Here is a 27,403-nt window from a genome sequence, read left to right on the forward strand (position 1 = left end):
GAATGTGGGGGGGGGGGGGTGTCAGAGAACCATATGCACGAGCAAACTTTCAGTTCACATCCACAGATCCCAAAACAGGCATCCCCAGCAGTATCAGCCAACTAACAAACAAATATTCATGAGGGGATATGCTCTGGTAAGATGCTGCCCAACTGTGAGGAAAAGAACAGGGACGAAGATTTAAAAAATCCAGTTCAGATCTTGCTGCAAGTGCATGTACAAATTTCACCTGGTGAACTGAAATTTAGAATGACTGAATATTTTGGAGATGGAATGAGGGCAGTGGATATCTGCAGGAATGGTTGAAGGAGATACAAAGACCTGCAATTTCATAAGGGCCAAGCAGATTTCGGCCATTAGTACTTCTAAATAACAATTCTGGTGTCAAACACTGTGCTCTGGGGATGATCTGTATTGATGATTTCCTTGTTTTATAGACAAGCAGAAGCTTGTTAGTAGCTACTTGCCTGGTCAATTGGGGTGAGTTTTTAAAAAATCACCTTCAGGCAAACACACAAGGAAGCTTTTTGAAAAGATGGTGGTGTTTGCTTGCTTGTTGTCTGTTTTCTATGACAGTGATAGGTAGTGTACGGCTAGACAGGGTAGGCAATTATTGTGTGCTAGTAACTTAGCTAGTCTCATCTGCAGTTGTGGCAAGCAAATTTATTCTTGTAGGGAAGTGAGAGAAGAAAAGCAAGAAACAGAAATTTAAAACATTTCCCTTTAAAGTAAATAGCCAAGGTGACTTTAATATACTAAAAAATAAGTCAAACATTATCAGTTTAAATAAATCAAAACGATAGTTAAAATGAACGAAACCCAGAAAGCAGCCATTCGACCCTAGTTGCAACCCTACCAAAATTACAGTTCACCAGAAAACCTTATAATAGATATAAAGTTAGTTTTAAACTAGTCTCTGCAAATAAAGGTTCTAGGTTAGCAGCCCCCTTTAGAGGGTGTTCCACAGATATAGGACCTCAACAGAAAAAGACCTGCAGCTGAGTAGATTCCCAAGAAGTCTTGATGAAGGGGGAACAGTAGCAATAAAGAAAATGTTTTGGATGTATATATGTTGACCAAACAGTTGACCATGCAAAGCTGTCTCATACGTACTAAGGTCAGTATTATCCACTCTGACCGTCAGTTGCTCTCTAGGGCCTTAATAACACCAATAGAGTTTTACATGTGTACTGGGGCTCTTGCAGCTGCCCTTTTCCTCTGCAACCCCCTGGGTGCCCCAAAAAGCCAGTCCTGAGGATCAGGAGGACCCTCAGAAACTGTATAGGGAAGGAGTGTAAGGGGCTGCAGTTCAGGGACTCTTCCCCCCCACACACACCCTTTCCTGAGAAGTGCCTGCTGCTCACCAAATAGGTGGTTGGATTCCTGCCAGTGCATTGATTTCCTAGGGAGTTTCCTGAGTGGAAAGGTTCACCCTGTGAAGGTTGTAAATAAATAAATGCAGTGAGCCAGGAGCCAAAGATTTTTGCTCCCAAGCACTTTCTTCTGCACACCCCTGGATTTTGCTTTTCAAATTTTCCCAGCTCTTCTGAAGTTCCCATATCCTTGGCTCCCACCTAGGTTGTCTTTGTAAACCGGAATTTTCCTAAAAAGCTGAACTTAGACAGTCCCCGTGGCCCATAATTATTCAGCATCCAGCCAGTCCTGCTTCTGTATCCAAACCTTTTTGTTTCGTTCTCCCACTTGAAATGTCAAGGGAGTCTCTGGGGACCCTGAGCGCAGCGTGTGGGTTGCACATGGCTTGAAAGGAAGTTTGTTCTTAACTACATTGGGCATCATCTCCCTTCAGCAGGGCAAAGATCATACTTTCCACACTCCTTCTGGAATTTAAGTCAAGAATCCTTGCTCAGGAGAATGGTAGCTTGATGTGGGGAGAGGCAGGAGGGGGTTTGCTTGCTACAAAGCGGAGGTCACTCAGTGCCATTTTAGTCTCTCTTCAATTACGTTCTTAAGTCAAAAGCAATGTTTTAGTTGTTCTCTGCTTGCCCCAATTCATTGGCGTTGTCCCAGAGTGCCTTGCAAGGAGTTCTGGGTGGAAGGCACCGTGGCCACACACTCCAGGGCTTTCTGGGATCCATCGCTTTTGAACTTTTTAAGAAGGAAAGGGGAGCTTATATGGGCAGCATAAAGGAATGAAGCTCTCTTTCATAGCCTGCGTTTTGCCTGTGATCTTATCAGCAAAGTGATATATGTTTGTAGCAGAGTTTACATCAAAAAATTATTCTTGGGGCTTCCTTGAATGAATTACAGCAAAGGGAGCGAGGCTGAGGGGAGATAAGGGTTTTTGAGTTCTGCAATATATTTTGTTTCCGTGTTTTTATCTCTTGTAACACAACCATCCTCCATCTAGTCCTTCTGAGGTGTGCTGGAACGTGTCACAAGCGGATGGTTCGGCAGTTCCACCCGTGCAAAGACGTCGTGGCTCTTTTGTTAAAGGAGATGCTTGCTCCAAAGGCATTATGCATGGGTCTCATTATAAACTTCTCCCCTGCCTTATTACATGTGTTAGACACAAGGGAGTGGCCTTCAGACGGGGCGCTGTGAACATAATGAGGGTTCTTTAGTTGTTGTGGACCACCAGTCCATCCAACCAGTGTTTTCCTCTCTGACTGGACACAGCTCTCCAGGATCTCAGATGCAGGGACTTTGCCAGCCTTGCTGCTCTACTGTGGAGCTACTGGGAACTGCAGGGGAGGTCTTCTGTATGCAAAACACAAGCATGAATACTAAGCAGTGGGCAGCAGCGCTTTGGAAAGCCATGTGCCGTCAAGGGCCCATGTAAGGGGGCACTTCTTTTTCTACTCCTGTGATTGGTCAGTGCTGTTTTCTGTCTCATTATAAATTTCCCCTTCCTCTCAGCAGAAAAAAGCACCTCTGAATTCTGGTCTTTGCTCTGCCCCGCCACGTTTTCCTGGCACAGCAAACCATTCCTGGCTCCCAGTCCTTTCAGGCATGTTACCTGCTCTCTTCTACTCTTCTGTGCCTGGAAACTGGAAGCTTTTCTTGGGAACTAACCTTGTTCTACCTCTCTGACCAACGGTTTTGCCTCATTCTGTAACTGGATGCTTTAGTCCAATCCTGCAGAGAGACCCCCAGACTGCTGCAGTCCCTATCTGACATTTTGCTGTTGTCTTCTGCCATGGGAGAGGTCACGCTGTACAAGTTGAAGGCCTTACCACGTGCCAACCCATCTCTACAAATGTTCTGTTTCCAGGCTGCTGTGAATATTCCCTCAGGCCCCAGTTCAAGGTGCATCTCACTCAGCTGTCATAAGTCTACTGAACTTCAAAATGGCTTCCACTTCAGCCCATTGTTGTCACTTCTGCCTCTTCTTGGCTTTCTCTGTTAGGGAATGGCTGAGAATGTTTGGGCCCCACGTGCCAGGCCGGCTCAGGTTCTGAATTTTTATTTGCCAAATAAATCCAGCTTCGTGAACTCAGATACGGGGAGAGGCGCTAATGGCCTCCCTAGTAAACTCCCAAGCCCCATTAGAATCTTGCAAACACCATATCTATAAAGTGCTTGTTTAAATCAGCCGCCATCTGATTATCACAAAAGATCTTGCAGGTTTTGAATCTTGAGGGGAAGCGTCCTGTTGTTAAGAGGTAAGATTTAAACCTTAATAAAGGAGCTGCCATTTTTATTGCCGAAAAAGAGCCCTGTATCTCAATTAAGTGTACATAATATAAAGTCTTAAGGAAGCAACGTAATAAGCTTAATGCGATTATGTTCTCAGGCAATGGCGTAATTTAAAGGAAATCTGATTCTCTTAATGTCTCTTTACATTGTTTGAAGGAGGAGGAGGGTTGGCCTTCAGTTCCGCAAGCCATTGCCCTTTTCAGAAAGATTGCCCCATGGATAGACCATGAACAGTGATGGGTGAAGCAGCATTGTGCTAATCTGGTAGTCCCAACCTTTCAGTGAGACAGTGTCTACCAGGATGAAATGTTGCTGAGTTTCACCAATGGCTCAACGACAGACCTTATGCTCTACACGCAGAAGGTCTCCAGTTCAATCACCGGTATCTCAAGTTAAAGGATCTTCCAATGCTGGGGAAGACTCTTCTCTGTCTGAGAGACGCTGCCGCTCAGAGTAAACAATACTGAACTAGATGAACCAATGGTCTGACTTTGTATAAAGCAGCTTCCTGTGTTCAGCCTCTGGCCTTTAGACCATGAGAGTGTTGATAGAACAGGTGTTCCATTGGCAGTTTTGCCTCTGCTGTACAGGAGCCACAATATGGGTCTCGTTTTATCATTTTTCAGCCATTTGTTTCAACCCTCCAAGCCCCGCCTCTTATTTGTATTATCAGAACCCTGGCACCTGTTCTTCCACCTTATGAAGGAGAATCGCCAGGGCAGCTTGCAGCAAAGCGTAAAACAACAAAACCGCATAAAATCACGACCACCCAAACCAGTTATAAGGCCAGCAGAAGCGGTTACGTCCGTTCAAACACTGAAACAGCCTTTGAACCAGTAGCTGAGCCCCTAGAGATAAAGTACCCTTGTTCAAACAGTGGGGGCACGCAAAGAAAGAAGAAGAAGAAGAGATTGGATTTACACCCCGCCCTTCACTCAGAGTCTCAGAGCAGCTTAGAAACTCCTTTCCCTTCCCCTCCCCACAACAGACACCCTGTGAGGTAGGTGGGACTGAGAGCTCTAAGAGAACCGCTCTTTCAAGAACAGCTCTGACAGAACTGTGGCTTGCCCAAGGTCATCCAGCAGCTGCACATGAAGGAGTGGGGAATCAAACCCAGTTCTCCCAGATTAGAGTCCGCACACTTAAGGGTTTAGGACCTTAGGAAGAAGGTCCTAAACCCTTTGGGAAGAAGCTGTCCTTAAGATCTCTTCAGGTTTTACAAGATCAGAGTTCCTCTTCGGCTTCTCCCTGCCCCCTCATCTCTAATCCATGACTTCTCAGCCCCTCCTTCTGCCTTCCCCTCCTCATCTAACTTCTTGGGTGACTCTGAAGTTCCGCACAAACTTGCGCACCCACATGATTGCGCTCATCAGAGGCTTCTGGTTGGAGGCAGTATTGCCAAGCACCAGGCTAGGAAGGAGAGGACAACCTTTCTTCTCCACTTTCTTCCTGTTTGCCCCCTCCTTATAAGTTTGTACTCCAGTTTGTTTCCAAACGTGACTTTCTGAACAAAACAGTATTTTCCACACCAAGGAAAAGTCATCCTTCTCTTTATAACCATTACTATTAAAAAGGCTACCGCTGCCCTGAGTAGCTTCAATTCTCAGGCGGGTCAAACAAAGGCCGCCTTTTCTCTATGGGTTCACGCACATATTGGTGGCTCCAAGTAGTAATTTAATTGCCGGCGGTGCAGCTCAGGGTTTTAAGATTTCCTTGAGATTCCTATTCCATTGTTGTGCTGGGGCTTAACAGAATGTTAACCTGGTAATAGGCACAGGGCCTCCCCATTATGTGTCTTGCTATCGAGCGGTTCTGCATGGCTAGTTAAGGAAGATGGCAAGAAGATTAATGAAAGCTGCCTAATACAGAAGGGGGTAGGTACCTTTTGCAAGACTTCCAGCGAGGGCATATTAGAGTTGAACCAGAGTCCCCCCCCTTTCCTTTATCCTGCAACCTTTGAACCCGCCTCACTGTCGAGACCTGCCAAGAGAGCCGACGTTTTGATTGATGTTGCTACACGAGTCAGTCTTTCCCGGTGCATTCCACATCTGCACGAAAATAGCTTTTCCAGCAGAATTCAAACTGGCTGGTAAGTGATAGCCAAATTAACAAGCCCCAATGCCTCTCCCCCCTTTTTAAATATTGCAAACAAAGCCAAAGTTACCTGATATTTTCATTTTGTGCTGGGGTCTTCTACACATCGGGCATAGTAAGAATCGAATGGGTTCAGTGATTGGATTATGTCAGGCGCGATTGGAACGCAACCTTAAAGTACATTTGCTTAGCTAAGGGCTTCTTCACACATTCAGTTACGCTGCTTCAAGATGTGTGGTACAAGTGGAAACCACATGTACGAAACAGGTACAGTCATCAGACTGTCAAGACTTGCTGGAGCTTGCTGGACAAACAGAGGCTTGTGAAGGTGTAATGGCCCCACTGCTTATGGGTGAGCTGTACATGCATCTTATTGTTATTGTGACTTCCACTACTGTGATTTTTTTCCTTCATGGGGTAACCTTTTTGGTCAAGTTATAATGGGTAACCTCCTACATTCCAGTCCTATGAAATGGTTCAGTGTGACGTTTGGGAACTCTTGGTCCTTCAAGAGGCGAGACCTTGCTCTCTGTGATAGATTGCAACTGTGGCAAGGGTGGGGCTCAGATGACCTGGAGCGGTGGAAGGGCCCCATAAGAGCAGCAGACCTCCTGGCACCTTTTACCACGTGCAGAGGCAGTCACCTGCAGCCTTCAGCACCCAGCACTACTGTCTTCCTCTGCTTCTCCGGACTTCCGTGGCTGTGGAGAGATGGTAGCCCTGATTCGGGGTGAGGTGGGTCATTACTTGGTAAGAGCCAGTTTGGTGTAGTGGTTAAGTGCGTGGACTTTAATCTGGGAGAACCGGGTTTGATTCCCCACTCCTCCACTTGCATCTGCTGGATGACCTAGGGCAAGCCATACCTCTGTCAGAGCTATTCTCTCATGAGCAGTTCTCGAAAGAGCTCTCTCAGCCCCACCTACCTCACAGGTGTCTGTTGTGGGGAGGGGAAGGGAAAGGGGTTTGTAAGCCGCTCTGAGACTCTGAGTGAAGGGCGGGGATAAATCCATTCTCCTCCTCTTCCTCTTCCTCCTCTTCTTCTTCTAGATGCCACTGGGGTAAGGTTTTAAGCTGCTCCTATGTGACTCCTCAAGATATGAACTCACCCCAACGTAGTAACAGTGTTGTTGTTTTTTTAGTGACTCTGTTTTTATTAAATGGAATCTGACTTTGGATACTGTGTGCTGAAAACTGTAGGGTGCAGGTAAATAAAATACTGAGAGAGGGCAAAGAGGTACTTCCCTATCCTCAAAGGATGCAAAGAAACTTATCATGTTGTTGGTGCTCTCTGTTCATGCTCAGAAGCCCTGTCCTCAAACATTTCAAGGCCATCCAAGCACTGAGAGGCTCCAGTGTTTACCCCCCCCAAAAAAAAATCTTCCTATTGCCTATTAAACGCATCCATTCCAGAAGGGCCTTTTCACACAAATTGCCGTACAGCGCCATCAGGAAGTGAGCATAGCCTCATCCTCTTTAACAAATATGTTTTGTAGCCCTATTAAAAGGGGGTCTTCATCTATCCTGTCAAAGTCAGCCTGCTGGGTCTGTTTTTCCCCCCTCAGTTTAATTACACTATCCAATTAAAACTCCTTTGCTGCATTCGGATTTGCTTCTCCTTGGGCTTGAGTGGATATGACATTTACAAGGCTCGCCTCTCAAGCAGACAATGGTGTGATTGATGAGGTGCAGACGCAACGGAGGAGCCCGATTGCAACTGTGGAAAGGCTGCTTAGTGGAATTTGATTTATTTATCATCTCTTCCCAAACAAGGGGGCTTGGGGCTTGCAGAGGGGCGGGGGCAGCTTGGAAAGGGATACCAGCCAATGGGAGCCCGGCCAGTGGAAGACTCCACCCCCACATCCATATCTCCGGTACAAAAATGCTTTTTTGTTCAGATATTGCCTCTTTGATACCCTTTCACAGTTCTTGGTGGTGGTGAGAACTAATGCTTGTTAGCCTGTGGTTTGACTGTACACAGAAGGTCCCAGGTTCAATTCCAGTTGAAAGAATCTCAGGTAGATCTCAGAGCAGACAGTACTGAGCCTGGTGAGCCAATCATCTGACTCAATATTTATTTAGTTAAATATCTCCATGCTACCTTTTCCACTGACCGCAATATAAGGTGTCATTAGGTAGCTGAAATGCAGGGGTGGGGCCATAACTTAGTGGTAGAGCATTTGCTTTGCACACAGAAAAACCCCAGTTCAGTCTCTGGCGTCCTCAGTCAAACCATCTCAGTTAGCAGACCTTAGGAAAGCTCTTCCTCTGATTGAGACCCTGAAGAGCCTCTGCCAGTCAGAGAGGATGATGCTGAAGTAGGTGGTCTGATAATGGTATCAGCGTCATGTGATCCTGTATGTGGGTGCAGGGGAGACACTTTTGATAATAGCCATTGGCTTAGATGCCTTAAACACCTAGTACCTCATTGGGTCATGGAAAAGGAGAGGACCATGTTACATTACCTTGAGTTCCTTGGAGAAAGGGCAGGGTACAATAGATTCTCCAGTGCTGGGGAAGACTCTTCTCTGTCTGAGAGACACTTCCACTCAGAGTAAACGATACTGAACTAGATGAACCAGTGGTCTGACTCTGTATAAAGCAGCTTCCTGTGTTCAGCCTCTGGCCTTTAGACCATGAGAGTGTTGATCGAACAAATAAATAAGGTTGCTAATTGACAGACTTCTGGAAAAACTGGAGCCTACACACGTAGCCAGCCTTATATCGGGGGGGGGGAGTTTCAATAATCCCTTTAAATATTAAAATTAGACAAGAGCTTACATTGTGGTTGACTTAGATTTAGCCTGTGCATACCACTCTTCCAAAAACAAGTACCTGAGTAAGGCAGAGTGGACGCCCCCCCCCCAACTTAAGGAGAATGGCACTCTGGGATGATGCACTTCCCAGGATGCGGAGGATCGAGGGCCATGGTGGTTGTGTCCCGGTTTCAACTGCCTGCAGTTCCCCCACCACCAATGACCAGCATCCTCTGTGGTTCAGGAAACCAGTCTTCGGTGCCAGACGCATTCCCAGCTTAGACCTCAGATCATCTGGCTCTGCTTAACAGTCTTCTGCTCCCATCCATAAACTCTCCATTCAGCAATAGTGGCCATGTGCCGTATTCAAATACCCTCCTCGATGAGGGCCTTCGGCATTTAAAGTTTTGCTGTGTTGAGGTTATGAGTATATTGAACTGCCTTACACTGAATCACACCACTGCGTGTGTGTAAAGCGCCATCAAGTCACAGACGACTTAACGGTCAGTGATCCTGTAGGGTTTTCAAGGCAAGAGACGTTCAGCGGTGGTTTGCCGTTGCCTGCCTCTCCACTGCAACCTTGGGATTCCTGGGTGGTCTCCCGTCCAAATACTAACCAAGGGCCGACCCTACTTAGCTTCCAAGAACTGGCGAGACTGAGCTAGCCTGGACCATCCAGGTCAGGGCATTTCTGATTGTGGAGCCTGGCCCCTGCCTGGTGGAATGAGCGACCTTATGAGATCAGGGCCCCGCGGGACCCGTTACACTTCCGCAGGGCCTGCAAGACAGAGCTCTTCTGCCAGGCCTTTAGTTGAGGCAGCGGGCATCCACTTTGATCTGGCCTCCCCTCCAGTGACGGCAGTTCCTAGAAGCCGGATGGGACCACATTATTATCCCTTGGAGCACACTATTGTTTTTAGCCTGTGGTGATCTTATTGGTTTTAAACGGATTGTCATAATGTGTTTTATCTGTAAATCTACATGAATTGCAGATCTTAATTGTGAATTATGAATTGTTTTAATTGCAAATCTGTGTCATTGTCGACCTATATGTTGGTACTCGCCCTGAGCCTACAATATGAGGAGGGCAGGATATAAATCGAACAAAGTAAATAAATAAATAAAATCTGGGGGGGGGGGGCGAATTGTTTTGTTTAAAGTTAGTTTTAATGTTTTTCACCCTTGACTACCTTGAGGGTCCAAATTGAGTGGAAAGGCAGGATAGAGATATTTTAAACAAAGAGCAGCTCTTCAGACTCTCAGGCAGAGAAGGGTCTATGTCAGCAGCACCTGTGACCTGAGGTCCTTTAGACTGGAGCTGCCGGGGACTGAACTTCCTGCATGCCAAGCAGGTGCTCTGCCACATTGTCTCCGCCCTCCCCCCACACACACCCCTTGATTTCTGATGGATTTCTGAAGGCCAGAGCTGGATGGTCCCACCTGCTATATCATATCTATCTGGCTCCAGCCGCATCCCTGCCTGCCCTCACAAAAGGTGAGTCGATGGGGAAGCAAAGCATCTCTTCTCATTAATTCCATTTTCAGTGTTTTAAATAAATCAGCAAGGTACATAAAGGTGGCTTTTATGGTGCAGGAAGACGGATATATTGGTCGTTTTCAGTTTATGTTTAACTCTTTCTGGTCTCCGTTGAAATACAAACATCCTTTTAAAGCTTACATTGGAGACACGCTCCCCTAGTCCCATGCAAGACCACAGTGTTGTTCTTAAGGATGTAGAAATTACTGTGCCAAGTGTTCTGGTGTCAGATGCCTCTGAGAAACTCACAAAGCAGAGCACAAAGGCAACATTCCTTCCCTGTATGTTCCTAGAATCTTATACTCTGAGATATGCTGCCTCAGTATATGGAGGTGCCATTGTGCTTTCATGGCTAATAGACCTGACCTGCATGTCTCACTCATCCTTTTTACAGCCCACTAATCTGATGGCCAGCATGTCTTTTGGCTGGGACTTGTATAGCTGTTTTTTAAAAAATATAATGGAATAACTAGGCAAGCTTTCCTAGAGTTGCTGAATACCTCCTAAGCTACCAAAGATGTTGATTTGGCATGGAATACCTCTAATTGAAAAGATTAAAATGTGTTCATTCTTCCCTGAAATTCATGAACGTTCTGTGTCCTCCAAGCACTGATTACTGGGTGCTTTAAATATCACTTGCTTGAGAGCCAGTTTGGTGTAGTGGTTAAGTGTGCGGACTCTAATCTGGGAGAACCGGGTTTGATTCCCCACTCCTCCACTTGCACCTGCTGATGTGACCTTGGGTCAGTCACAAGCTCTGGCACAGTTTCTGTCAAGAGCTCTCTCAGCCCCACCTACCTCACAGGGTGTCTGTTGTGAGGAGGGGAAGGAAAAGGAGTTTGTAAGCCGCTCTGAGACACCTTTGGGTAGTGAAGGGCGGGGTATAAATCCAATCTCTTCTCTTCTTCTTGCTTTCCCAAGGAGAAATTCAGGGTTCTGCCCAAGCACATCCAGGCAGCTGATGGCCTCTCCCATCCCCCAAATATGAGAGTGATCAGCTGAAACAGCAAGAAGCAGACCAGGGCCATTTTCCTGTCATTTTCCCGCTTACTCAGGTGATGCAACCCCAGGACAGGAGAGCAGTAGGCCAGTTCATGCCCCAGTATCCTACTTCTGATTTAGTTTAGCCTCACTTTTGACCAGAGCTGTTGGCAGAATACGCTTGGTCTGGTACACTGTTCTTCATACTCTGGGGCAGGGTTCACAAGATCATGCGTACCTTTGCATAGATGATCTTGTTGAAATCCTTGCCACACCCTTGTAAGGTAGGCCAGCATTATTATTCCCATATTGCAGAGGGGCGGTGTGGCTGAGCCTGTACAGGAGGATTACTTAAAGGCACATAGAAGCAGAGGTAAGATGTCCCAGGTTGCTTTGCATCCTCTTAGTCACTACAGCACCCTTTGAGCTCCACATCCCCAGAAAAGGTTAGCCTACAAAGCTCACAGGGTGAGACTGTGCATTTTGAAACAAATTATTTTCCTGCAGATTATGTTGGCCAGTATGTCTTTGTTTTCATTGCTCCTCAGAATCTTGTTTTTTGTGCAGAGGAGGTGAAAAATATTGAAATCTGTATCAAACTCTGGAAGACCCTTGCGGTGCCATTCCATCAGGAACCTGGCTTCAAAGCCCATATATCATGTCCTCTAAGTACTCCTGGAGATGGAAATCAATTTACCTCTTCACAGTCCACAAACACATGTCTGGCCCGAATAGCAGCAAAGCAAAGTGCCAATTTCATCGTTTTGCCAAACGAATATTTCACTCCTCCGTTAACAGTGTGAGATTTGGACATAAACTTCACCCAGTTCTGCAGAAAAGTCTTTTTGGCTCTGGTTCCTTAAATTACTTTTCGGGACTTATAAATCTGCAGTGCAGCCCTTCTTGCTACTTAATTAGCCCAGGCGAGGGTTTGCATGTATGTGATTTTCAAGGCAGACTTTTAGGAAGAAGATAATTTTAGCAGTTATTGGATTAATATTAGGTTCCAGTTTTCTCTTTAAAAAGCTACTGATAACAGCAGGGAAGTATTTTTTTAAAAATTTACATTTATATCCCGCTCTCCCCGCCATTCGGCAGGCTCAGGGCGGCTAACAACATATATAAAAATACGTTAAAATTCCATTAAAACTTTCAATCAATATAAAATCATACAACTTATATTAAAAGATGGTGAATCTTCCGATCTCGACTGTCAACTGAACACTGTCTTAGTGTAAAAACTCCACCCCCTACAGATAGATAACTCCAGAAGGACAGAAGGAAATTTAACAAATTTAAACCCCAACAAAAGTGAGGATTAATGTTAAAACTGGCCCTTGGAACTGCCGGATTACTTGAGGGGGGCTCCACACATTAATGGTGACATGTATACTGGTGGTTCTCCCAGTAAATACAAAAGGTGTGGACAATGTACCCTTGTCTTTAAAGGCATGCCAGGGATCCCTGGCCCAATCAGGGCTCCCATGCTAGTGACATTGGTCATTCAGTTGAGAATGTTAACTTTAAAAGTACTAAAAGGTTCGAGGCAACACTGGCTATAGAAACCAGATCTTGCACAGGCCGAGAAAGGTATGTGCACACCCTCTAAGATGTGCCTGCTGTGATGGATTGAAGCCTTACCTCTTGTCAGTCTCTCCGCAGGAAGGGTTATTGACATTTCTGGCCCCTGACTCCTTAAAAAAGCCAAAAGTAAGAATCTGAAATAAAGTTCCATGTTTGGCCTCTGTCAGTTGTGAAATGCTGGAGGAGAAGAGATGAGATAAATCACTGGATTTAAAAGAGAGAAGGGCCAGGATCAGCGGCAGCCTCTCTCAGATGCTTCATGCAAGCTTAGAGCACATGGGCCAGTCAACTGGGCATCTGCAAGCCAAATCTGGCCCCTGATACGAGCATGCAGGAACGCCCCGCCTCCCCAAGATCCCAGTTCTTTCCTCCTTGGCACTGCACCACTTCAGCGGCCCTAATGGATAAACTAGTTTGCTTTTTAAAAAATTTTAATTGATGCCAAGTCCCCCAAATAGAGAGCGTTTTTGTTCAGTCAAACCACCAGCGGTTGTTCATTTTTGCAACACTTGTGGTGTTCTGCAGTCTGTGTTTTGTTCCTCGCCCTAGGAGGCCAGCCTTGATGACTCCCAGATGAGAAGGGGAGCTGTGCCCTATTCAAAGAATGTTCCTAAGGAGACCTTGAAGGCTTAGCAAGGATTCCTTGCAGGGAAGTCCATTTACGACAGGCAGACTTTTCCTGTCCACCCTCAGTGATCATCGCCTGTAGTGTTCCAGCCACAGGGGACTGTTGAGCCCAGTAGCTGGTGCGAGCCAACGGACTTCACCGGCAGCCCTCGTGATCTTGAAGACAGCAGCAGAAGCTGCAGTTGGTGCAGAATGCAGCAGCTGGACTGTTGACAGGGGTTAAGTGTTTTGAAGATGTCACCCCAAATTTAAGTTCGCTACACTGGCTGGGGGTTAAGTCTTTTAAAGATGTCACCCCAAATTTAAGTTCGCTACACCGGTTGCCAGTTTGTTTCCATGTGCAATTCAAGGTGCCCTTCATGACGCGGGACACTTGTGTCTGAGAGACGGCTTCCCCCTATTTCTTTGTGGCTGCCCCTCTGTTATGGAAGGGACTTCCCGAGGATGTGAGGAAGGTACCATCCTTACACAGTTTTCCAGAGGCTTTGCCTTCATTAGCCCTTGAGAGAAGATTGCCAGATCTCGTCAGTTCTCAGAAGCTAAGCAGGGTCAGCCCTGGAAGTCCAGGGTCATGATGTAGAGGCAGGGAATGGCAAACCACCTCTGAAGGTCTCTTGCCTTGAAGGTAAAGGTTCCCTTGCTCGAAAGCCAGTCAAGTCCGACTCTAGGGTTGCAGTGCTCATCTCCGTTTCAAAGCCGAAGAGCCAGCCCTGTCCGAAGACGTTTCCGTGGTCATGGGGCCGGCATGACTAGACGCCGAGGCACACGGAATGCTGTTACCTTCCCACCGAAGGGGTACCTATTTATCTACTTGCAATTTCTTGTTTTCAAACTGCTAGGTTGGCAGGAGCTGTAGCTAGAGATGGGAGCTCACTCCATCATGCGGCACACTTGGGTCTCGAACTGCTGAACTACCGACATTCCACAGCCTGCAGTTCAACGTCTTAACCACTTGAGCCACCGCAGCTCCATTTGAAAACCCTACAGGGTCACTATTTGGGCTGCGACTTGATGGCACTTTCCACCACCACCATGTAAATACAATATCTAAGAATACACCTTCAGACCATGACCCGGAATCTTTCTCCAACAAGGAAGGGCATCCGTGAAAGACGTGCAGGCGATCCTTGGCAGACAAATGAATGAGGAAATGGTTCTCTGAGAGTAGGAAGATTGGGGGGGGAATGCTCACATTTCATGGATTCGAACGAGCACAGGGTAATTGTTTAAAAGCATACTACGTGGCAAGGTGTGTCATCTCTAGCCTTTCAGAAGCAGAGGTGTTCCTATGTTGAGACTTGGTGTAACTTAGTAAGTGACTGAGCTGAAAATCATACCCCGGGTTTGAATCTTGCCTGTACCACTAGGTGGGCTTGGACAAGCTACTCTCTCAGCCCCTCCATCTACAGCACGGGGATGACAGTACAGACATACTTGTTGTGGGGATTGCAACAAGACAATGTACATGAAGGGCTTTGAATATTCTGCATGCTGGGCTTAGCAGAAGGGTCAACAGAGACAATGAGCACATCCATTTCCACTGTACTGCACTGTAAGCTTTTAGGCTGCTATCCCCAAGCTCCATCTGAATCCATACATGGGCCTGTTTCTCAAGGGCCAGTTAGGGAGTCCCTGGCTGGTCATAGCCTTGGTGGCAGAGCCTTGTATGCAGAATGTCACAGATTCAATTCCCATCTCTCTTCTGGCAGAGATCTAGGAGAGATGCTGCCATTCAAAGTAGAGAGAGGTGGGCTACATGTACCAGTACTCTGACTCAACATAAGGCAGGCCAGAATTATAACCTGGGCCATCTCCACTATCATCCCTGCATAGATCCAATGGCTCTTCCTCAGGAATTTTGTACATTCTAGGATATGCATGCATTTGTTTGTCTCTATCTTGATGGTTTTGTGTCCCACTTCCCATAAATGGGACTTAGGGTCCTGCAATGTGTAAAAAAATGAAATATTGTAATAATCTAATCAGTCAAATATCATTATCAAAAAATAATCAAAATCAACTGGCAAGGTCAGTAAAGCACAACAAGCAAAATTCTGTATAATGAACACCAAGAATGCTTTATGCAGCTCCTGTGAATGGGCTGAGTATACAGACCTGATGTCCTCTTTTTTGGGGGGAGGGGGATTCCACAGCCATGGGGCCACCACCGATTAGGCTCAGAAAATGTAGCCATCTGACAAAGGGTCTCATCTCTCATGTATTCTGCTCATTGTGCTTCAGGAATGTTTTAAATTGGCAAATGTGGTTTCCTAGCACCAGAGAGCCATGAATATATTATTGTACCTATTAACTTCCAGTTAAGGAATTCTTGGCTTTTTGTTCCTTCACTTCAGTGATTTAAAGTCTGGGTTTTGATCGTTTGCCAGTTTTTCAACAGAGAATTCATAAGTCCTGATTAGCGTGTGATAATAGTGTTTAATTAACATGCTGGGATGAAATATCGAGGTCTCTGGTTAGCTGCCCATATATCAGTTTATTTTCAGAGGTCTGGAAAATTAGCTACTGTAAATAAGATTTCAAATTGGGTCCCCTCCGGGAAAAGGAAGTAAAGGATAAATCTACAGTAAAGTGCAACTGTTATGGTGTAGATGAGTTAAGCTGGACCTTTGGACTGAATGCATTACAGAGAAAATGGAGCAATGAGCACTATATGCTAAATCTTAATTGCCAGTGCATGGACTTTCATACAAATGAAGGGTATTTGGCATGCCTGAAGGTTTTGATAGCGTCATCCATGTCCCAGGGAAACGTAGTGGGGTATTCTTAGTGGTTGCCCCACAAATGTGGAGCTTCCTTACCTTAGAGCAGGGGTGGCAGCAAGATACCTGTGATCTCACCCATCGTGCAGTTTTAAAAGGCTCCTGATGGCCGTGCCCCATGTTAATGTTCTTGTGTGGAAAAGAAATTCTGTGGAGCAGGAAGTCCATGAGAGAGAGAGAGAGAGAGAGAGAGAGAGAGAGAGAGAGAGAGAGAGAGAGAGATGGAACCCAGATGCACCCACCAGAGACTGTAGGTGGGGAACCCCATTGTCTTTAATGCATTTGGTAAAGCAGGAGAATGTGCCACAGAGATCATTTAGCAGAAGGTGAGATCTGAGATTTCATAGTAGGGTTTATTTTCTGCTATATGTTGCAGTTCTATTTCATTTAAACTTAAAATAGCCAGCTCTACTCGGGCGTTGTTTTGGGTAACTCCGATCATTCGGTAACTTAGGTTGATTGACCTTTTTAAAAAAAAAAAAAAAGAATAAAACTCCCCCCCCCCCCCGAAGATGACTGTTATATTCCAGAAACATTTCTAAAATAGTTTCTAATGGGGTCGATTAGCAGAAGTACAGTCTAGGTGTTGCCTCATGCCCAAGTATCCATTTGATGGATATTTGCATTTATATTTTTATTTTATTTTATTTTATTTGCCTGTGCAGGGGATGTAATGGGGAGGGGGGGTGAACTTTAATGAAAGGAGTTCAGCGGCTCCTGTAAGACACCACTCGCCTTAAATTGAAATGACATGGGAAGGCTGTCAGGCTCCTTCGCGCCGTCTGTTCAGCCGGCAGTATGTGAAGATCACCATCTGTGGGGTTTTCTACCCCCCTTCTGTCATGCCCAAAAGCTTTTGCTGAAAGTTTTGAGAACAGTAAATCCCAAACTGTGTGCCGGGGACTCTCATGAGAGATCAGCTGGTATGCACACAGATGGGCATGGGTTAAATAATGAGAGACTCTTGGTAACCCTAAAGTGTACCTGTCCACAGAGAGGGCTGCCTGTTGATTCTCTACATGAGTCACTGTTCTGGCCTTGCCTCCTTCTAATTGGCCTCTGCTAGGGGTATGTAATTCTGCCCAGACGGTGCATAAAGTATGACAGGATCACTCTGTCACTCCCAGTGGAGGATGCAGCAAAGTTACCTGCTGTCGGGTGGGCATCTCTGTATGTGATGCTACTCCGGCCAATGTTCCCGCTAAGCTGTGGAGTCTTGTGAGAAAAAATTCTACCTTGTGAGCTACTGGCATTAAAGTTGTGAGTGAGCAATTAGGCTGCTGCATAAATCAGTTTGCTCTAGAGCCAGTCTTCCTGAACTAAGACAAAAATGTGTGAGCAGAAGTAGGCTTAGAGGGAACACTAACTCCGGCCTGATTGCCCTCCACTCACTGTCTGCCATTGGGTGCAACTTAATAACCTGACCTCAAAGGAGGCCTCTCCTTATGCCTCTGCATGAGTCACTGATTTAGATTTGCCACCTTCTAATGGGGGAAGGAGGCACACCCAGATTTGTGATTCAGATGGATGCAGAGAGAGCAATTCCCCCTAAGAAGAACTACTTCTGACTCCTCCACCCTTTAAAGACTAGATCCAGCCAACATGGCTCATTAATGAGCACATCTTGAGGTATCTCCCAATGAGGTCAATGGACCTTAAACATTTTCTTGTGGTGGGTTTGTGTGTGTGTGTGTGTGCACTTGAATGCCTGGCAGTCATGGTGACTTCTGGCAATCCCTAGTGGGGGTTGGATGTTTTAGAGAGGTGGTTTGATTGCATGCCTCTGCATCCCAAGCCCTGGTATTCCTTGGAGGTCTCCCTATTACTTGCCAGGATCAGCCCTGCTTAGCTTCCGAGATCTGAAAAGATCAGGCTTGCCTGGGCTATCCAGGTCAGGGAGGACCTTAAACATTTTGGTAAATATGCCCTAAAAGTAAACCTGATTCAGGTGTTGCGGTGACTGTAATTCAGTAATCTCCGATATCACAAGTTTGGACAACGGTTTTGTGGGAGGGGCTCTTCTAACCCTGGCATTCCTTTTCGATTTTCATGTCCTCCTGTTTCTTTCTTTTAAATCCTTACAGGCCATGCAATATTTAAACTCACATATCTAAGCAATCATGACTACAAACATCTCTACTTTGAGTCTGATGCTGCTACCGTCAATGAGATTGTGCTGAAGGTACGTGGGGTCCATAATGAAGGTGGGGGGCAATGATTCAAGGTGTCCATTCTCTTGAGTTGCTGGACTGACAAACCCTAGGGTCACCTGATGCTCAGGGTCAGGAGGGTTCTCATTAGTAGTGTATATGTCCTACCTTGAAGGGGTGTCAATTCACTCCTCCAGTCAGCAGTCCTGGTGGTGCACAGGCAGGGAATCAGTCCATAACCCCCTGATTCAGGGCCCCACCATAGATTCTCTGCAGCAAAGAGATTCCACAGTTCTTCACCAGGTAGATCCTACTCTAATAATCGGGCTGAGCTAATGCTTGAAACAGAAAAAGTTTGTACCACGAAGGGCTAAGTTCCCTGTGACCTTGGTAAGGGATGCAGATCTGCATCCGTTTGCTAATTTCCAAGGCTGCAGCGCTCAGTCTATTCAATTTATTAGTTTGATTAGCCAATTAAAAATCTGTTGATCAACTAAAAAGGTAGCCCCAAGTTATCAGGCAGCTGGTTCATAAAGAAAATTGATTATTTTAAATGCAGATACCAAAAAGGTGATGGTGCTTGCCGTCTGCTGTTTTTCTAAGTGACAGTCCTTCTTTCTCTCTTACACAGAAGGGAATGCCTCATCTAAAATTATACTTGCTAGTGAACATCATTTAAACACTAAACATGCCTTTTGCTTCAGACTTTTTTATTCTTATATAGCTATATGTAGATTTAATCAATTAAAACACAGTTAATTGGCTAAGATTTCTTTAGCTGGTGATGGCATTTCTTATTTTGCTTAATGACTGTAGCTTCTTATAGTCATGAACAAAGTGGTATAGAGAGCAATGGAGCCCTGCCCGCTGGCCACAGGGAACCTAGTTCAAATCTCCTTTCTCTTTCCTGATTTCTTAGATTTTTCTGAGCATTGCTTAAAGACTAGAAACTTTTTTTAAAAAGAAAAGCTAGCAAAATGCAAAAGACTTACTGGATGCTGAACCCGGTGCCCAGTACCTGGTTTCACACTTGGTCAGTGTAGTCACCAAGTACATTTATCTGTGGCCTAGCAGTGTGGGGTATAAATAAATTAATTTATTAAAATACTGAATACAAAATGATACACATGAGTGAGTCACCCAGCACACTGTAACAGAGGGCAAAAGAGGCATTTAACTAGTTTGCTCCAAAAGATGGTTCCTTTCTGACCTCAAGTATTAATCAGTTAGATGAGAGTTTGTAAAACCTGTCCATTGAGGCCTGATTCAAATAAATGCCCACCCATACCTACAGAGAGCATGCAGCAGTGAGTATGCGGGACTAGATTCACGCATATTCAAACCCCTGTTAAACTGTGAAGCTCACTGGGTGACCTTGGACCAGTTAGAATATAAGAGAAGCCAGTGTTGGATCAGGCCAATGGCCCATCCAGTCCAACACTCTCTCACACAGTGGCCAAAAATACCAGGTGTCATCAGGAAGTCATCAGTGGGGCTAGGACACTAGAAGCCCTCCCACTGTTGCCCCCACCCCCCGAAGCACCAAGAATACAGAGCATCACTTGCCCCAGAGTTCCAATCTATACCTTGTGGCTAATAGCCCCTGATGGACCTCTGCTCCATATGTTTATCCAATTCCCTCTTGAAGCCGTCCATCCTTGTAGCCGCCGCCACCTCCTATGGCAGTGAATTCCATGTGTTAATCACTCTTTGGGTTAAGAAGTACTTTCTTTTATCCGTTCTGACCCGACCACTCAGCAATTTCATTGCGTGCCCACAAGTTCTTGTATTGTGAGAAAGGGAGAAAAGTACTTCTTTCTCGACCTGCTCTATCCCACGCATAATATTGTAAACCTCGATCATGTCCCCCCCCAGCCGTCGTTTCTCCAGGCTAAAAAGCCCTGAGCGCTTTAACCTTTCTTCATAAGGAAAGTGTTCCAACCCTCTCTCTCAGACTAACCTACCTCACAGGGTGCTTGCTGTGAGGATAAAATGGAGGAAGGAAGACCCCTGTATACCACCGCGAGCTGCTTGGAGAAGGGCAGGGTAAAAAATGTCTATAGAGAGTTCCTTTTCAACTTGCCACCAGGAAAAAGGGAGGCATGGCCAGAGAGGACCGGGGGGGGGGGGCACATTCTGGTCACAAAGGCCTGGAGCAGCTTGAGAGGAGGGACTGGCGGCAGATGACTCCACACCACAAATAGGTGGCAGCTAATGCAGCATGCCGCTCGTCTGAATTTTGCCCATCTGCCTCTTGCCCGTGTGCATTGCACCCCTGCCATGCAATCAGAAGCAGACATCCAGCATGGGCATGGCCTCCATTCCTTCAGCGGCTGAAATAGTTTTTCCCTACTCCAGCCTTGGTTAAGTTGCATACCAAGTGGTAATGCCCTTGGAGCAGAACGCAGAATATCGCTGCCATTTGTCTCACTGGTAAGATTTGAGGAGGAGGAGGAGGAGGAGGAGGAGGATGGATTTATACCCCGCCCTCCACTATCCAAGGGAGTCTCAGAGTGGCTTACAAACTCCTTTCCCTTCCCCTCCCCACAACAGACACGCTGTGAGGTAGGTGGGGCTGAGAGAGCTCTGACAGAAACAGCTCTTTTTCAAGAACAGCTCTTATCAGAACTATGGCTTGCCCAAAGTCATCCAGCAGGTGCAAGTGGAGGAGTGGGGAATCAAACCTGGTTCTCCCAGATTAGAGTCTGCACACCTAACCACTGTACCAAACTGACTCTCACACCATTAACGCCATAACATCCTTCTCAACATCTGAAAAATTTTCAGGGGGCCGTGTTTCCAGTCCCAGCCCCTGGGTCACTCACAAGCCAAGGCAGCTGATCCACACACACACACACACACACACACACACACCTTAGTCATCAGCAGCTCGCAGGGGCACATTACACCATCTCTCCATTCAGCTACATTTGCATTTTTTAAGGAAGATGATTTTCTTTATTGCCGGGGTTTACTTTTTTTATTTAAGGAAATATAGCTTGCTGTACGCTTTGGCTGATTTACTTTCTGAAACGAAGACGCTAATGCTGCTGGAAGGTTAAACGGAACTTTCTGCCATCTATTATTTTTATGGCAATTTAAAATTTTCAAGTGATAAGCTTTATGTGCCATTTCCAGTCCTTAACGGGTTTTCCTGTGTAAAGCTTATGGAAGTGCTCAATAACTGACATATGCTAAGGAATTTCAGTTCTCGCCCACCACCCAAGCAGGAGAGCCGTAACTGCTTTTGCACCAAAAAGCATGAAGTTCTATCACTGACATATTCCCCCCTCATCCTCTTTTGTCTTCCCTAAGCTGTTGTTTCTCCAAAAGGCTCTTGCATCCTTGGAAGGATTTTTGATGTTGCTTCTTGGAGCCCTCTGAGGACAGATTGTTGGGGAGCTTTTGTGGGGAGGGGAAGGGATAGAATCCATCCTTAGAACTACTCGCCTTTCTAATTAAATGAACCAAGAGGAGGGGGAAGGATAGTTAAAACCAGGGTTTTTCTATACCTTGCTGTCCACCAATGGCAGTGGAGGCATGGGGAATTGTAGGTTTTCCGCATCCTTTCCATTTTCGTCTTCCTTAAGAAAAACCCAACTTTAAACCCAACTTTCAAAATAAGCATGAGAATGTATGGGCACCTCCTGGAGCAAAACTTGTCCTGAGAGAGAGAGAGCTGTTCCTAGTATGTCCCACAAGAAATAAATTAATTTAGTGAGGGATAGTTAAAGGCTTCTGTGAATTCAAAGCATCTGCCCACAGGAGATGAATGCCCATGGTGTGTATCTACGTGACATGCTTCTCTAGCCTTGCTTGCTTCCAGTTAGACTTTTCGGGGGACAAGCAGTTCTGCCACATCTCCCCACTGGGTATGGCTGGGTCATTCAGTCACGCCCAGAATTATCCATCCTTTGCCAAAGGTGCCTGTTCCACACTCTATGTGGGTGTGTCTGTGACTGCTCTGGGTTGGCCTCCTTACAAGGAAGAGGCATGCCCAGGACGATGAGTTACACAGAAGCCCCCACTGTGTTGGGCTTCTCTAGAGATGGGTAACTATCCACAGGCAAAGTAAGCCTTGTTTGGCTCCACTAATTAATTGTGCCTTCAGTTTGAACTTTCCAGATGACTCGTGCAAGCAAGTCAAACCACATATTCCGTGTTCAAAATGTAACTGTACATAACTTTGGTATGTGTGTTTTGGGGCTTAGAACATAAATTTCCCCCATTAATTCTTTATTTCTATCTAAAGGAAGTAGAGCAGATAGGATCGGATCAGAATTCTCAAATTATGTCTCCCCTTCCCCATATGTGATTGAGAGGTAAAAGACCCAGGATTTTATTGACCATGAAAACTCCCTCTATTTCCCCCCTGCCTTGAGCCCCTCATTTGCTGTGGAAGAGCAAATCCTCCACAGTGCATAAAATTGGGTGAGTTTTAAGCCACAGCGTATTAACCACCTAATGGCGGAGCAAAGGGCGTTCTTATCTTTTGATTTCTGCATTAACCTTCCATTAAAATTATCTATGTGATTATCGCCCGAGCACTAGAAGATAATAAATTTAAGGAAGAGTTGGCTTGTTAAATATCATTTAAAAATGCCTTCATCAAGTAACATGTGCCAAAACATAACTGGATGTGTAGGAATTGCTGAGTGCACAAACATCATATGGAAAGGATTGTTTTAGTTTTAGTGTTTAATGCTAGATAGTTAGCGGATGGGGAAAGTACTAACCGTTCCTTTCTTATGGCATTCATTTGACACACAAGAGCTGGACTGATGGTAGTTTTCCAGGTCACATAGTCGGCATGGCACAGCTTGGGAAGTTAACCAGGAAAGTCCCAAGCAGATGGGAAAGGAGCATAAAAAGCCATGTCTGTAAACCCCAGTTCTACTTATCCTTTTCTTCTTCCCATTCCCCAACCCCTTAATCAGCACCTCACAATTGCAAAAAGATTGTGTGTGACATTACATTAAGAAAAATCCCAGAAGAGTAGCCATATTATCCTGCTGCTATCCAAACAGCCCTTGCGGCACCTTAAAGATGAGCACATTTTTTGTGGCAGAAGAGGGCACTAGTTCACATAAATTAAATGGGGCATTAATGATCATGTGGTCTCCTGGCCAAGAGACTCTAGAGCCAATATGGAAGTTCCCCAGCTCAAACCTCTGCTGGACTTTTGAAGCCTCTGGGTAAGGCGATGAAGAGGCCTCTCTAGGCTTGGCACATTGTTGCCTCTTTTTTCTAGAACTTTCTAACGTACAGTCACTAGGAAACTTAGTAGGTAGACTTAGGTGAGCTACTGTCTCTCAGTCTCACCCCTGCACCTAATAATAAAAACAACAACAACAGTAATAAGGGTCTCCCTTGCAGGTTTTTGTAAGGAGTACAACAAGGTAATGTATGCGAAGTGCTTCGAACACACCAAGAGCGCTATGTAAATGCAAAGTTGTCTTCTTTATTAGTAGAGCCTCTCCTGATAGAGAGAGCCAGTTTGGTGTAGTAGTTAAGTGCGCGGACTCTAATCTGGGAGAACCGGGTTTGATTCCCCACTCCTCCACTTGCTCCTGCTGGATGACCTTGTGCATGCCATAGTTCTGGCACAGCTGTTCTTGAAAAAGAGCAGTTTCTGTCAGAGCTCTCTCAGTCCGACCTACCTCACAGGGTGTCTGTTGTGGGGAGGGGAAGGGAAAGGAGTTTGTAAGCCGCTCTGAGATGCCTTTGGGTAGTGAAGGGCGGGGTATAAATCCAATCTCCTCCTCCTCTTCTTCTCCTCCTCCTCCTCCTCTTGGGTCTTAGCCAGACTGAAACTCCTCTTTCCCGGTCTTTCCTAGGTGAACTACATCCTCGAGTCCCGTGCCAGCACCGCTCGAGCAGACTACTTGGCTCAGAAGCAAAGGAAGCTAAGTAGGAGGACCAGCTTTAGCTTCCAGAAAGAGAAGAAGTCAGGACAGTAGCGAGGTCCAGGCTGGGCTAGAACAAAACTGGAGAAACAAAACAACAACAAAGCAAAGCAAGGAATCTTCCTGCTCAGTTCAAAGCTGGCAATGCCCTGAACAGCCTGGGAGAGCGGAAGCCCAGACTCAAGAGCTCTGGCAGTAGCCAGCCGGGGCAGGAATTGTGTTTTTACAGGTCGGCAGGCCAAGCCTGCTTTTAGGCGACAGGCATCACTCATCGATGGAAACTAAGAGCCATATCAACCCGAGAACAGACGGCCAGGCTTTCGAAGCCTCTGGCTGGGGCGACGAAGAGGCCCCTGTAGGCTTGGCGTGTTGTCTTCTTTATTTTCTCTTTCGTAGAACTTTCTATTGTACAATCGCAAGGAAAGCTGTCGCGGGTTGGCAAAGCGATCCGCCAACACACACACACACACACACACACACACACAGAGCCTCCATCTGTAACGCCCTGACACACAAAACACCCCATGACGTATCGCTTGTGACATGATCAAATTTCTTAAAAACGAAACAAACTTGTAGGACAAATGTATCCGTTTTTACTACTAATAAACAAATGTACTCTTTCTGAAGAACGATTGGGTGTTTGGTTCTTTACCACAGGGCGGTTAGGAGCGAGGAAGTGCGCCGGGACTCTTCCAGATCCAAGTGTTCATCATAGGCACTGCGGAGGCCGCACTTGTCAATATCCGAATCCCATATGACCGTCAAGAGCCAGTTGCCCCCTTAGGCCAGGAGACAGAGAGAGAAAGCATTCACAGGTATGCAGCTGGCGGGAACCTCCTGCTTCCCAGAAGGCCATTCTCGCTTATCATACATGACCAGGCATGTGCTAAATGACAAGACCCACCACCCTGGCTGCCTGGCACTGGAGCTAATGATTTAAGCAGCATTAGGGATGTGCCATGGTTCAGTGCTTTGCGTGCTTTGCATGCAGAAAGTCCCATGTTCAATCCCCGGCAGCTCCTGCTAAAAGGATCAGGCAGTAGGGGGATGTGAGAGACCTCTGCCTAAGTCCCTGGAGAGCCGCTGCCAGCCTGAGTAGACAATACTGACCTTGTCCGATTCAGCATAAGGCAGCTTCTTGTATTCATGTATTCAATTTCAGCCAGCGCTCTGGCAAATTTGGCTAACAGCCTCTAGCTGCCTACTGTTGGTCTCCTCTGCTCTTGTGCAAGGGATTCATTTCCCACCAGGAGCCTCCTCCTGAGTCCAGGAGAAAAGCTGAGCTTTTTTGTCTCTGGGATGCGGGAAGCCCAAGCTCTTGCGCCCGATCTCTGGGAGAAGCCAGAGGAAGGAACCTCATTAAAGCAGTGGTTGGGTGCAGCCCAGCAAAGATTAATGGGGGCAGTTATTCACGGAGACACGTCTGTAATGGAACCATGAATTTCCGGAGGAATCTGCCGCCTGGAGTTGTTGCTACATTTCAGGAGGGAGCTCCGGCTGAAATTAATGCTGCTTAAATCATCAGCCACAGCGCCACGTGGCCTTCTTCATGGCCTCTGCCATGTCTCAGAGCAGGCAGGTGTTTATGATGTGCCAAAGAAGAGGGCCCAAGGCTCACAGGAGAGAGAACTGCCGGAAGGCTATAATTTGCAAACTTTCTACCTCAAGGGGTCTTTTGTGGAGGTGCCCCTGCATGTCTACTGCAGAAACCCCTTCATATTGCCAAGAGTTCTGGGGCATATCCTAGCATGTACTCGGTTAACAGGGTCAGGCCTTTTGGACCTCACCATAAACCCAAATGCACTGAGAGAGCACAAACTCAGCGCTATGGTATGGAGAAACATGGGTAACTATGGGCTGCTTGAACATCAGCCATTATTGATCTTATCTGAGGTGCCCTTGTACAACAATCCCAGGATTCTCTGGAATGCAGTTTGAAAGCCATAGTTTATAGCCCCATAGTCTTATCATAAGGGCAAAAGACACATACTAAGTCTGGCTCCACTTTAAAAGCCATCAGTAACCTACGAATTTCTGCTTTCATTTGTACACATTTCTAGTCCTTACTGCTGCCAATAGAGAAATGGGCAACATATGTTGAATCTCACAAACCAAAGCAGATCTCAGTAATCCAATCCCTGGATGTGGGGAAGTCGTTTTCAGAATTCTTCTGCTTCCCAGATTTTACCTGGCATTTTCAAGCTTCTTCCCACAGGCATGAGGACTAGAAACTTTTTTTTTCCCAACAGTAAGTTGAGTTTCTCAGGATACTGAGTTCTCTACCTCATTATTTAACAGTGAAAATAATAAAGGAATTTGCTCCAAACCACCTCTGTTTCCATCATTCTTCATGCTGGATCTGCGTATGCAGCAGATTGAGGTGATAAAGTCCAGGGGGGTTCCAATGAACCATTTCAAATTACAGACATAAGGTACATTTTTGTTAATGCTCCCTCGGAAAAAAACCCACTCTCTGCAAGGAGAAAGCTGGCACAGCAGGAAAGACCCCCACAGCCCAACCTGCTCCCATTTATGCTGGCTATCTGCTTGAAGGGAACATTACAAATGCAACCCCCATGCCTGCATTCTAGAGTGAAACAGTCCCGCTCAAGGCTCTGTCACCGCATTCTTCTGCTTGTGGGCTTGATCTATGCCTACAGCAGAGTGAGGGGGGGGGTAAAATCCAGGGGTGGCCAGTGTGGGAGAAGGTCATATTTGTGAGTTCTTCCTTGTGTGACAAGCTTTCCTGCAAGTAGAGCCTGCTTCCATTCTGAAGCAATATAGACCAATCTGCCAGTTCAGGACTGTACCACCTCATCCTTCTGCATGGGCCATTCCAGACTCAAAGGGTCCAGCTTTGGGATAAATGGATCTTACCACTCCTACACCGCAGTCTTCCCCAAGCCAGCCCCTTTTTCTGAGAGCCAGCTGCCTGCAGGCCGAGCAATCAAACAGTTAAAAGCGGCCTGTCATGTTTTATTCTCACTGCACACCTCTGCTTTAAATGTAAAAATCTCAACAGGGTGATGTTAGCTATAAAAAAAAGAAGCCCTAAGCATGATTTGTGAACTCTCCCAGCCTTGGTAATCTCATCAGAGTAATGGGATTATATTTCAAATCGGCACGGCCTGTTCATTACACATTTAAACTCCTTTTGACAGAGGAAAAGTTAAATAAAATGTGTGCGCGTCAGCCATGGTTGACTTTTCCTGGCTCTCTCTCTTGATTAGACAAACAGACGCTGAAGTCCAAAATGAAAAAATAATGCCATCATTTGTTCACTTTTTCTGACAAGTCACAATACATTTTTTTTAACTGCAAATGAGGCGGC

At 46.0% G+C, this 27,403-nt stretch overlaps 2 protein-coding genes across 2 annotated transcripts in view; one reads left to right on the plus strand and one right to left on the minus strand.

The window, feature by feature from the left end:
- The window catches only part of LOC107119955 (target of rapamycin complex 2 subunit MAPKAP1), a gene marked incomplete at its 5' end in the record, with an annotated part of 50,037 nt that extends 25,437 nt beyond the window's left edge, over positions 1–24,600 (plus strand). The window contains 2 exons of the mRNA XM_015422586.1: positions 18,098–18,195; positions 24,001–24,600. Of these exons, the coding sequence (XP_015278072.1) occupies positions 18,098–18,195; positions 24,001–24,123 (221 nt within the window). The remainder of the gene's footprint in view (positions 1–18,097; positions 18,196–24,000) is intronic.
- A 120-nt stretch (positions 24,601–24,720) lies between these two features.
- The window catches only part of GAPVD1 (GTPase activating protein and VPS9 domains 1), a 126,017-nt gene continuing 123,334 nt past the window's right edge, over positions 24,721–27,403 (minus strand). Inside the window, exon 24 of the mRNA XM_015422587.1 lies at positions 24,721–24,851. Within this exon, the coding sequence (XP_015278073.1) occupies positions 24,721–24,851 (131 nt within the window). The remainder of the gene's footprint in view (positions 24,852–27,403) is intronic.

This window comes from Gekko japonicus, unplaced genomic scaffold, assembly GCF_001447785.1.
Source record: "Gekko japonicus isolate JY-2015 unplaced genomic scaffold, Gekko_japonicus_V1.1 scaffold1640, whole genome shotgun sequence".
NCBI classification, from domain to species: Eukaryota; Metazoa; Chordata; class Lepidosauria; order Squamata; family Gekkonidae; genus Gekko; species Gekko japonicus.